Source organism: Falco punctatus (assembly GCF_963210335.1).
Source record: "Falco punctatus genome assembly, chromosome: 9".
NCBI classification, from domain to species: Eukaryota; Metazoa; Chordata; class Aves; order Falconiformes; family Falconidae; genus Falco; species Falco punctatus.
Window position 1 is genome coordinate 26,285,051 of NC_137589.1, and position 13,945 is coordinate 26,298,995.

Genomic DNA, 13,945 nt, shown 5'->3' on the forward strand with positions numbered 1-13,945 from the left:
GCCCTAAATTGTTAAAGCTATAAGGCAACTACAAAATAATACCAACTATTAAGAGATTTATCTCTAACTATCACACCTTATGGTAATAAAACTGAATACTACCACAGACAGAGGGTAAATTTTCTATTTTTAAAGCTAGGTTTTAAAACTGGAGTAACTCAACCCAAAGCAAATACAAGTACAGAGCTTCATTTAACGAAGTTCAATTTATTTTTACAGCACTTACTGAAGGGAAAACATAATTTCATGCCTATTTGGCTTCTCTTTCATTTCCCTGATTTTCTTCCAAATAGTCAATTTTGCTCACAAACTTTTTTGTTCAAAACAGAAGACTGCAACTCTTAAGCAAAAAAAAAAAGAAACACAGAGTTCAGGTAGAACAAACAACAGCCCACGTTTACCTACTAACTACGTTAACACATTAATATAAATCTTTACATCTAAAAACATGATAACATTAGTAACAGGCAAAATACTCATGCACAGTTGGAGCAGAATGTCAACGACTTGGAGATTATTTGCTTTATTTTCCTGTAATTTCTGTCCTGTAAATTCTGTTCTGTACATTGGACCAGAAATTTTATTTCAAAATGGAACCACAAAAACGATCTCAAACCCCGAATCTTTCAGCAATCCACAATATAGAATCAAAACCATCTCTTTTTTTTTTTTAATAAAAATAGAAGTATAGCATAAACTTTAGCGTAAAGAGCAGTGTTGCATTTTAGGTATGAATGCAAAACTGTGAGGGAAGACAGTAAAAGTCCATTTAAAGAATCCCATCTTTATAAGTAGGGAGCAAGAAGGAAAAACTGTGTGAAAAATCACGTAATTCTAACAAAAAGATGGTATCACAGCAAATCTAGACCTGCAATTTCTATGGAAACAAAAAGAACCAAGAAGTGAAAGCCTATAAAAATTTTATTTTTTAGACTGCTTAGTGGGTTGTGAATCTCACAGAGTTTGGCAGAATAATTTCACTAATGAGACCGTTATTCCCAGGTGATTTCATGTGGCCACTCCAACAAGCTTTGCATCTGTTCTACTAAATCAGATCAGTCATCGGAGTGAAACACAGGGCATCTACAAGGACTCTTACGCTTCTTATTGTTTTCATTAGAACAGAGCATAAGTCAGATGCTTTCAAGATTTTGTTTCACTTCTTAAGAATCAACATAGGCATCTTCCTTACATAAATTATGTTTTGAATACATTGGGTATCTTCCAAGACACTACTAGATAACAAAGAGGGTTATACTATTCATTCTGACAAAATATTGACAAGGAAATACTGACCTGACACCCGAGAAAAATTAACCTGACACCCAAGAAAAGCAACCAAAAAATGTTCTTCTGAACATACAGCATTGCTAACACTTCCCTTGTTCATAAACATGTTCGCATTTCACATGAAGTGCTCCTGTATTTAGTTAGTGCAACCGGTTGTTGAAACAGTCAAACCAGGCGTTATTTCCACGATGGACAGTGAAATACTCAATCTGTCTATACTTTCAGAAATGCCAGAAGAGCATGCAATGACACTGACTAAAGTTACTGACACACCTCTGGTGGTGAGCAGGACAGCAAGGGGAGGAAACCAAGCTCTCTATAGGTTCAGAACAAAAATTAGCATTTACAAAATGTTCATATTTATTAGAAACTAATAATAAATTCTAAACCAAAACAAGATTCAAATACTATCTATTAAACAGGGAACTACTTGTGCCTGCCTCTGTTTCTTTATTATCCAAGATGATTATTTTAGATATTACATTAATAAAACAGGATAGGAAATTTTTTTACCTCCACACCTTTTTGTCTCTTTAACTCCTTAACAGACGCCACCAGCTGACTATAGGCTCAACTTCATGAAAATAAAAAAATCTTAATACAAGATTCCTCATATTAGCCATGCATAATCAAAAATCCTTCATTACATTTATTTGACACATAAATCATAAAAACACCATGAACACTACATGGAAAAAATACCTGATGCTAATAAATGCTGAACTAGTATACTAAATCATTAAATTAACTATGAAACACTCCTACAAGGAAATCTATAATAAAATCATTATTCTACCTGGAAACACGTGTGGGGGCAATTAAGCTATTTTTAATTGTTGCCTTATTAGTGTTTGGCATTTCAGTAGCACCTTATGGAGAGCGGAAAACATATTAGTGTGCTAACTTCTATCTGAGCAGTTAAGCAAGCCAGCAGAATTCTTCCTTCTTAAAGCTCAAACTACCAGCATCAGGAATGTAATGACACAGCAAAGATGGTACTGGCACCTACAAAATAAGTTTAACTAAAGAATTCAGCTATTATGCATTGCAACGATGTTGTTGCAGCTGTCACCTGGAGATCGTGAGGTCACTTACCTGGATTGAGAGAATTGCCCCATGGCTGTCTAGTGAGCTGCTCAAATTTATTATCTTAAGTCAGTGGTGGACCTGGCTACATTTGTTATAGTACATTACCACAACCACCACATCAGGAAAAAACAGAAGTGTACTTCAGCACTATTAAATAACATCTCACAGACACAGATGCTTCAGTGATTCCAGAAACTGACTTTTGTCATTAGTCAGATTGCTAATATGATGCAGCTGAGCTGAAGTAAAGCCAACACCAAAGCTTACACCCTCATTATTTATTTCTATGGCAAATTCTTTGCATTTGCAACATCTTTAATAAGTACTAATGTGAAGGACTTGAACTGTTCCAACATGGACAAGCAAATTTCTCATGAGCAGATAAAACAATCATCTTACATACACACATCTGATAAGGGTAAGTACTGCACTGTATGCAGCTGCAAGAATTACATGCAGAATTAGAAAAAATATTCAACTTTAAAACCTTCTCTCTTCATACAACACATACATTAAATCCAGAGCAGAGGAGCCTAAATGTGCACATAAAATATCTATAGAAAATAATCATATACTACATTAAAAAAAAATATAATTTCATGTATTTTCTGTATAATGCAAAGCCTCAGTCCCACCTTCCTCTGCAGGAAAAAATAAAAAATTATGCGGCAAGACAAAAGTTCAGTGCCTTTCCTTTACTAGCACTAGAATTTTTATGTAAGGGATAGGCACAAATCAGACCCACATTTTCCTACTTAAAACATAAAGGTCTCTATTGTTCCATGTTACACCAGTACTGCTATGAAAACTTAATTTCTCCAACTTTTTTTCCCCTTGAAGAACAGAACTACTGTTCACTTCGCTGTTCCAAACAGAATGCATGCTCAAAGGGTGAGATAAGGGGAAAGAAAGAACAAATTACCACATTCATTTAGTACTTTCTCCTTCTTCCTTTGATTATTAGCATGAAAGCTTCCTACAAGTGCTCATAACTCATTAAATTATTTTAACCAAATGCATATGTTTAACTCAGTGGATATGACAAATATGTGGACCTGTTGATTTCTATGGCTGTGTAAAAACCATCTATAATACTAATAATGTAAGCCATAAGCACATAGCGATATTAATGCAAAAATAGTATTTGACACTAAAATAGCAGAAAAATAATGCTATGAATGCTTGATGTATATTACACATTAAAAAAAAAATCAATAAGAAGAAAAATACTTGTAGTCACCATTTGGAAGAAGAAAGACTTAAATTCAGGCAGTTTTAAGCTTTTTCTGACCATGAGAAAACATTCTGCACATGGTAATTACACAAAAGGTTTTACTGCGCCTGTATCTTTTGTTCACTTGTAGACAGAACTTTTCCTATTTAAATAATTATTCAGGGAGTACTTATTACATTTATTTCTGATTTTCTATATGCACTACACAAAAAAGTCCTTCAAACTAAAGCACTCACACCCCAAAACGCTATACATTCAGTATTATGCAGCAGTGGTGGAAAGTGGTAAAACAGGCATGCGTGTTAAAACCTAAGGAACTCAAGTCAAACTGGAAATGCCCCATGAAGTAACCTAAATACATCTTTTCCTTTTCAGACCTATATAAATGAAAATTATGCTAGACCTCAGCTACAAAACATTCTCCCTTCTCCCCCCCAAAAAGTCTGTAATGAAAATACAAATGTACTGAGCAGGTATCATGTTAGGTAAATGCATGGCTCATGTTCATCCCTTCATGGGAACGTGATCATGCAGCACATGTGCTGTAATTCCACTGATTAGGATAGTGAACATCACAATAACAAACAGCACTACAAACCTCTGTAACAGAAACCTGACATACACATGTTCATAGAACTCTTCAATCAATTATTTAAGTGGAAAAAATACTAGTTTCTAGGACATGAGGGTATTACTGGAGGGCACAATTGTCATTGAGCCCCTGATCCACCAAGTCCACTCTTCTGTTATCACTGACAAAATTTTATATAACTCATTTCATCAATTTTACAGCTGGACTCTATGATCGTAAAGGTCTTTTCCAACCTAAATGATTCTGTGATTCTGTGCAAGTAAGTTTTCCTCTATTTCAGTCCTGTTGACCTCAACTGTTGCAGAGTCTGAACACTAGCTGCTAGAAATTTCTTCCTGTTTTCAACGTAGATTTATTCAGGACAAGTTTATAAACATAGCTTATCTGACCACACTCTACCTTGGTTATTTTCCCTTCCCTAGAGCTTACTCACACATTTAAACAGAGAAAAATCACACCTTCGTTTTTTGCTAAGCTCAGTAAAACTCTTCTCTTACTCTTCTTGAAGAGTTTCTCTTGCTGCGATCATTCTGCTGGCCTTTCTTTCCCAGTAGTAATACTTCAGCTGAACCCTTGACAATCAGGGGTCAAAATCTTCTAGAGATTCCATCAACAACTACTTAATTTCTACCATCACAGAAAATCTTTTACTGCTTAAAATAATTTCTTAAGGATATGTGATGGCTTTCTTAAAATAATTTATGCATTCATGTTTTCATTCTAAACTTAGACTTTTCCTTATTATCTAATTTAAGAGAATACAAATAAGGGCAATATCAGCACATTAATATACATTATTCAACTAATACTTTTTTATTATTTGCAGATGTAGAAGAATTAGCAATGTAACTTGGGGAAAATACTATGCTTTCTTTCTCAGTGCAACAAAATTTTTCACTGTGATCTAATACTGCCACTTACCATTTTATACAACATATCCCATGGAATTATTATATCATTAATATATCCATTAAATGTTTATATACACATGTGCCATATATATAGTCAACTATGTATATCTATTATATATATGTCTATTTTACATATATATGCATAAATATAAATGCATATTATATAAATTTCTTATTCAAAACATTAATACCTATTAAAAGTGTATATATTTCTGTGTCTGTATATAGACATATTACATTCTAATACATAAATAATAGATACAAATTTATACATACATCTATATATAAATATGTGCCTATAGATGTGTATACACATATGTATGCATAAATTTATACAGATATAAAATTATACATTTTAGCCCATGCCATTTTAAACCAAAATGAATTTCAAAGATGACAACACATTCTTCTAAAAAGCTGTGTTCAACAGAAGATTCAATGTTGTTAAATGAAATATATTATTCAGTATTACTAAATGTTTACTAGTCAAAGGCTTGGAGTTTGTTTTGAATGAAAAGGTCATAGGGTTATCAAAACTTTTACCAAAAAAAACAAAATAACAAAACAACCACACTATGAAAAGCTTACCTCATACCATAAAGACTTCTCAAGAAAGGAATTAAATTCCCATCTCATTAAGGACTGAATTATAGTTAGCTGTTCTGTTGTAATCCTAGAGAGCTTCAAGCCACTGTTGTTTCTCCTTTGCTCAACGTAATTCCAGGCAACAGTTCCTATGTGCCCTGAAGGTAAAGTCCTAAAAATTGCTCTAGTTCCAGTATAAACTGATTTTTTAACCTCTTTATCATTTTTACAGAAACGTCTTACTAATAAAGTAGAACGTTCCTTTTTGTTTCTAAAAAAATCCTCTTCCATCTCCTCTTCACAGTTATCATTACAGTCTTCAAAGTGGCTCAGAAATGGCTTTGAGGGCATTCTTCCAGTAAAGTTATTTCCACAGATGTTGTGACCTGAGCATACCACTTTAACCCTTCGTGGTGCTCTCTCCAGACATAAATACTTATCCCTTAAAGCATCTTCAAACAACTGCTGCCCATTTTCATTCTCACAATTATTTGTCAACTCCATTAATCTGCAAGTGCAAGCTGGGGAACCAGTGGTGTTACCATCGCCAACACTTACTGCCTGCAAGCAGTCATCCAAAATGAAGCTGTTGTGTAAACTGCACAAAGCCCTTGAGATATTCCTTTCACTAGCGCAATGAAAGTGAAAAAAGGCCACTTGATCAGTATCATTGCTGTCATTCTTATTTACTGCTGTCTGGGTTCTTAACGAAGGTCCATTCATTTTCAACTGAATTTCAGCAAGCATGGCTCTTTCCAGTGAAACAGGAATTCCAGTTCCCAGGCATGCCTCTCCTCCTGCTAAAGGATCACAAGATTTATACAACTGACTGCATGGGGTATTGCTCTTGTAGTTTTTCTGTACAATGTTACAGTTAATGTTAAGAAATTCCACTGAATCAGGGATGGAACTGTTCTTCTCCCAGAATTTTTTGTTACTGTTGTCATTAGTCAGTTTTTCTTTTGCCAGAGAGAATATTTTGGGCACTGAGCCCTGAAGACTTTCTTCTTCAAGTCTGTGTAAGTATGAGAGCGCGCGTGTGGTTTGCCTTCCCGGACTGGCAGTATGTCTTTTTATAACACTAGTGTCCAAAGCATTTTCAGTATTTTCATCTCCAGCTGACTGAGCAGGTATCACTTTACCCTGTATCACAGGGATGAGAACAGACGCTGTCATCTCCTCAGAGGTCATCTTGACACAATCTCTAGTTGCTAGATGTGTGTTGGGGATGGAGGGGGTGAGGGGGCACACGTCTACCTATCCTCACACCATGATTTCAGTGTAATGAAACACTCAGTGCTAAATAATCAGAGAACACATGGCAAAATATGCACTGACTACTTGTTCTTTTTGAACTGGGTTTTAAAAAAAAGTAAATTTTTTTACTGTTGGGCTCCTAGGCTTTCCCAACCTTGGATTACTGGCATGAAATACAAACATTTTTAAACCAGCTTCTTATGTGACGTAGCCATTTGGCTTGTCTCTTCCCACAATTAATTCTTCTGTCATATGTAGCACATACACTGTTGCCTCAGGTTGTAGAAGATGACCAAACATATTACCCATGTCAAAGATGCATCTCCCCATAGGGCATCGAAAATGTTGGTTTTCTGTAAAGAAAAGAAATATATATATATAGTGAACAGAATTATGGCACAAAATCCACCTCTGCAACAGAAACACAAAACAACAGAAATTAATTATACTGAGATCTAGAGAATTCCAAAATACACATTTAAATCTCTCTTAAAGTCTCACTTTAGAATTTGGGGAAATCAAAGTTGTGGTTTATGTATCTAAACAGCTGTCTTCACTTTACTATGGAAACCTACATGACTGCAGAAAACTAATTTTACTGAAGCTGTAACACTGAAATTGAACATAGAAGATATATATAAAGAGAAAAAAAGAAATTTATTTTCTATAATTTTCCTGACTTATAGCCAGGATAAGTTAAAATGTTTTGAAGAACAAAATAATTTTTAAACCTACACTGTCTTTTAAAACTATTTTTTGGTTTTTTTCCTGTTACAAACTGACCTCTTACCACAACCACAACTGCTCTGGTGTTACGTGAGTTTTGTTTTTGTTAAAATTTACATTGTTGCCATGAAATCATGAAGAACACTGTATTTTTGCCAGAAGTTTACAACTGAAAAAAAGCACGAAGGCAGAGTAGTGTAAAAGACTGAAATATTACCAGTAACCTTTCTGACCCCTTTACTCGTATGCCTTAAAATAAAAAGCGAACCTGCCCTTCACTGTTGCCATTAATTCTCAGTTTCTTTCCTGCAAATCGCATGGTAGAAGTAAATCTTTGAATCAGAAAATAGCTCAGCAAAGGAAATAGAAGAATAAAAGATACATGCTCAGATAAATCACGGAAAATTAAAATTAAACAAATATACACTTAAATTTCAATTTATCATATGTAATGTTTAAAAACGTTACATGTATTATTAAAAATGTGGAAAATACAGAAAGTTATATTAAGGCCTAAGTTTATTAAAACAGTCTAAATTCAATAGAAGCAAGAAAAAAAAAAAAAAAAAACTAACTTTGAAACCAGTAGCAAAACGTATCACATAACTGAGGCAAATCACTGGCTAGGTACAATAATTTGACTACTGAATTGATCAATTAAATGTTGACTCAGGCACTACCCACATAAGCAGAAAGAACTACCTTCTTCAGTTCATGCAGTTTAGCTAAACATAATAGTTAAATCATCTGTAGTTGATAAAACAACTAGGAATGACGTCAGGGATAACATCAGGAAAGCTTAATAATGAAAGTAATTTGAAGTGTAAAATATATTTTGATACTCAGTAACTGTGATTAACAATTTTATTTTAAACCACTTCAGAGCGTCAGCTTTCATTTTTACTGATTGCTAATCTCCATCCAAAAGCAGTCTGGCACAAAACAAAAGGTAAACCACACTCTTTAGTTAATAGGGTATTTGATATGCTGTTTTTTCACAAAATGAAATGCAAAAGTATAACTAAATGTAGTTTTTCAGGGGATGGGGTGGTGGGGTAGTGGTGTTCATCAGAAAATAAAAACAAATTTAAGAAAAGTTACATTTTGCTAAAAATACATGGCTTTAAAGTTTCCTAGTCACTGAACAGCATCCTTTCTTCAGTAGCTACTATAAATGCACGGAAAAAGAGAATGCAGTTTAATATTTCAATCAAGATTTCAGTTTTATGGTTCAACAACAGAAGACAGATCAGGGAGGGTCCCAAAGGCAAGTGACAGAGACAGAACAAAGAGCCACAAGTTTTGCATTCTCCACACATGACAAAAATGCATGTGCATGCCAGATCAGCTAGAGGACAGTCAGGATGGGAAACCCTGATTCTGTACAAGAGATTTTGCACCAGAAAGGAAAATAAAAGCTACAGTTCATAGAAAAGTTATGTAGAAGGAGACTGCAGTAGTTGGATAGAGTGGTGGGAGCAGGAATTAAACTGGAGTCATGTTACCAACACAGCTCAGAAAGCACGCTATAAAATACTGCACCAATACAACTGTAGAGGATATACAATGAGAAACCAACACCCAAGCAATTCTTTAAGTCTACATTCCCTGATAGTCCCTATATCATTAAATTGTACCCCAAAGTTCACTTTAGGTCGCTTTATTCAATCTTATCTACGTCACTTTTAAAAACAAAACCAAAACCCCAACACACTTAAGCACACACAAACAGAAAAGTACTTCAGCAATTACCTTATTCTACCATTTCCTATCGCTCTTCCCTGTTCTTCCTCTTTAAATCCCCAGCTAACAGCTTACCTAACTTTTTGCCACTACACACTTGAAAACTGTAAGCAAACCATCTAGTAATGTTTCCATCTTATTTCTTCTGGGAACCATTCTGTGTCTTCAAGTCCAAATCTACATATGATCGTGCTGATCAAAGAAGAAAGATGTAGGCGGAGTTAAAAGGAGAAGCAGCTGTCTTTTTTCTTGATCTCTTACTCTTCTTTCTTGCTATATCAAGTAACAATAATGCTTTGTAAAAGGTATAAAACACGCGTACGTATTGGTAATAGTCTTCAGGGCTGATTTTTTAAGGATTTTTTTCATCTATCAAAACATCTCAGTCTACTGATTCATCTTTCCTGTTTTCATCAGAAAAATTCCAGGCGATAGAATGAAAATACAAGTCACCAAAATATATTCATAAATGTAGTCTCCGTAATATTGCTAAGCCAGGAATAAAAGTTAATGGAATGAACTGTCACTGTAAATAATGTACCTCTTATTACTCTGGTTGCCAAATCAAATTCTTACAAAACATCATCACTCTACAAGGCAAAAGAAGGCAACATCATTATGCAACTTTAACATCACAGAATGAAGCTGTGATCACAAAACTGGCTGTGTTAACTTGAACTTTTTTTATATCGTTCTTTACAGAGAAACCTAAAAAAAAAAAAAAAAAGTCATATCACTGATTTGCTTCTGTAAACAGAAACCTGCTAAAACCAGAGGTCCATTCATATCCCAGACTGTCCACAACACTCATTCAGAGGCCAGGGCTGATCTTCCACAGTCCTCCTTCCTTCAGCATCATTCTCCCACTTCTTTATTATGCCAAAGTGTCCCAAACTGCCTCTCTCAGCTCTTTTTCTTTTCTCTAGAAACTATCTCAAATCTTACCCAACAGTGGTTTTGTTGGTCACCTCTCTCCTCAACTCCAGAGGCTCCAGGCCTACCCATGAATTGACTCCTCTCCACCAGCACCACTCCATCTACCCATGCCTATGTTTGAAATCCACCTCACCAAGAATCATGTCTGCTTAAGAAGCTCCCTGTCTGTGTCCAGCTGTTCCCATCCTCTCACGACCATTGCAACCTGATAGGGAACCGATCCATCTCAAGAATTTTTTTGCTCAAGTTACTTCACAGCTAGATCATTTTCCAATTCCAGTTCACGTACAGTTGTACTAACGTGTGCTGAAAAAGCACAAGGGAGAAAATGAGCAGCACAGGCAAGGGAGGAAAATGCTGCTGTCATGGTTAAGTTGTTTAAACATTTCTGCAACCTGCAAACATAATCTGATGCTTCAGCTATGTCAATTTAGAAAGTAGCTGCCACCAAAGCTGTCAGACTCTCTCCTTCCTTCACTCTTGACCTCTGGCCCCCATTTCCCCCATCTCATGCATCTAGATATCATGAGTCCACAGAGTGAAGTTGATTCAGCTGCCTGGTTTGTAAGGAAACTCCTCTTTTCATCCAAATGAATTGACTCACCTTGTGGCCACATGATCACTATATTCCATGAAAAGGAAATTAGCAATGCCTGGTAAGGACCACACTTCTCAGTATTAGCTTCAGTTTAGATCATGTCTGTATTATGTCTAAATGCACCCTGAACATAACAGACTAAGAGAAAAGTTATCTAGAGTATGAGTATGCCAAAGTCTAATGAAAGAGCAAGTAAAAACCATGATGGTAGAGCCTCTGATCTATGGACAACTGCAAAAATAACTGAAGCTGCAGCTCTGCTGAACAGATGACACAGGTTTCATGTATCCCACACTACACTCTTCTCAGTCTCTGCCTTCCACTGTAATCAACAGATTTCAATTCACTGTGCCCAGCAAATGCCTTAAACCTTTGGAATTCATTAGACATGTTAAGAAGTGTGTTAAGACAGTGTTATAAATGCTGTCAAGTGTAAAACTCACAAGCTCAACCAATAAAATAGGATTTTGTCACTTCCTGTAAAATTGCAGAATTATCCCCCCTGTGGCTTCTCTTCCTTTCTTGCATATGGGTGGCCAAAACCTAGATCCTCATACAACCATATACATGCATTTGCATGTAAAAACAATGCTGAAATTATTGAAAATCATATTCTTCTTGTTGCATATTCAACTCAAAACACAAAAAGCACATGAAAGACAGCTAAGCTTGCACTGTAATTCAACACATGCTGACATTTTCTAAAGCACTAGATTAACTGATAAAATCCATTAATAACTACACTAGTTCATTTTACAAGGCTTAAGTTATGTCAGAAATTTAATGAGCTCCTATCAATAACGGAAAGTAAGAATATAAGAAAATAGATCTAGTTTTAGTGAATCATCCTGGATGCAGAGGTCATCCAACAAAGACAAATGAATAATTAAAGTAAACCATCTGGCAACCTTTCAGCACACACATTCACAAAATGTATTATATCTGAAAACATGTGATAAAAACCTAATTAGTCTACTTTTTTTTTTAAACTGCTGCATACACTTTACGTGCAAGCTGGTTCTAGTTAGTATTAATAATAACTAATAAAAATATTTAATAATTCCTTATTCCTCTGCCATCTGGAATTAACGTCTGCAACAGCCTAGGTAAAACATCCAACATAATCAAAGACTGTAAAACTGTATTAATTTAACATCAGTTTAACCTATAATTCATTACTCGAGCTAATTGCCTTTTGAAGTCAGCAGGAATTCCACTTCAGAGAAAAAAAAAAAAGACAGTATGCCAAGATTTACACTATTATTTAGTCTAAGGAAAGGCATATGAAGGATCAGAACCATCAAACAATGTAGTAAGTTAGAAAGCTTTTCAACTCTAGGCTATCAAAGAAAATATTAGATAAGTATTTGAGAACGCTGGTTGGACTGTGGCAAGAAGCAGCAACTGTATGAGGTACAAATGGGGGATGGATCTCATAGTAGAAACAGAGATTGTTTAGAGAAGTCGCGTGCTGCCAGAGATGCCAATGCAACTCAGTATGTAGGATGCTGTGGGAGCTCCATGGGGAACTCAGCAAACACCTGGTAGGGGCCAAGATCATGGGTGCAGAGAATGAGGGGGACTGACAAACAAACATGTGACATTACAAAACACATACTGATAGTTTCCATGGCCAAACTGCTATTGGACTGGGACAGAAGGTAATTCAAGAAAGCTGAAGGGCAAATGAAGACAGCCTGACAATTCTCCCTTCTTCCCCGGCTTCACTGGGACGTCTATAGCTGTCTCTCCAACTTTCATCCTACATGTTACATACACACAGTGACTATCCATCTTAAAAAAAGATGTTTCAGCACACAAAAAATTAATTCAAATTACTAAGTATTTGCACAGCATCTAAGGCAGAAGCAATCACTAAGAGATTCTTGGGAAACTGTAAACTACAGAAATAATTTGGCATGGTAAATAGATACAAAACTACTGATTGTCTCTCCCACATTACCCCAAAACCTGTATTTAAACAATATAATCACAGTTTAAGCCCTTAAGGAAATAACTGATTCATGAGGAAAATTGTTCGTGTACTACAACTATCCATTTACAATTTTTAAAACAACACTTACTAAGCTTCTTTTTTTTTTTTGAAGTAAATAAGCTACAGTTTGTTCCAGACCAATTCCTAAAACAGAATAAGAAAGCCACATTTATTAACTCCTCTTTACTTCATCCTGTATCTTGCACACTACTAGTTTTTCATTGTAGTGTCTTATCCCAGAAACAAGCAGAAGATACAAGAACAGGGCACCAACAGGTCATCAGTTTTCTAAACCTTTCTTCTGCCCAGGGAACCACAGGCAAATAGTAAGGAGGAAATAGCCAGACTCTTAAGAATCACTGAAGATGAATAAAAACACTATTTGAACAGTTGGAAGCAAGTTATAACAACATTTCATTTGGCACAGAGCATCATGCCGAACCTCAGATTTACGATCAGTATCTGTTTCAACAACAAAAAAATCAAAGAACCACAGTATTTATGTATCCTGTCAAGTTAAGTATTCTAGAAATTAGAAAAAAGACTTATCTAAACACGATCAAGTATTAGATGTCTCAAATTATTCAAATGTCTGCCAGACGGTGAACCCTCTCAATTGCCTCATCATTCATCACTGCATTAGACAGAATTTGAAGCTACTGTCAGATACCAGCTCCACTCTTCATTTTTTTACAGAAATTTTTCTGTATGAAGAGATGTACTGAGAGAATCCAAAACTTAATTTATCTTACTGTCAAGGGTCAGCCCTTTATTTCTTTGTAGACCTGATCTGCAATAAGCTGTTTAAATAAACTTTCTGATCAGTGGTTACTTGAATTTCATGCTAAGTGACCTTATCTGAAAGCTGTAATTTCATCATTGACACTCAGATGAATGAGTCCCATCTGAGATGCAGGACAACTCTTACCATTAAAGGCAGGACTATCCTTCTCCATCTTTGAACAAGTACTACTGGAGTAATTTCCTT

At 35.4% G+C, this 13,945-nt stretch overlaps 1 protein-coding gene across 1 annotated transcript in view; it reads right to left on the reverse strand.

Annotated features, from left to right (window-relative positions):
* PLCE1 (phospholipase C epsilon 1) overlaps window positions 1-13,945 on the reverse strand; it is a 179,522-nt gene that overhangs the window by 129,442 nt on the left and 36,135 nt on the right. The window contains exon 4 of the mRNA XM_080403553.1: window positions 5,705-7,311. Within this exon, the coding sequence (XP_080259679.1) occupies window positions 5,705-6,892 (1,188 nt within the window). The 5' untranslated portion in view covers window positions 6,893-7,311. The remainder of the gene's footprint in view (window positions 1-5,704; window positions 7,312-13,945) is intronic.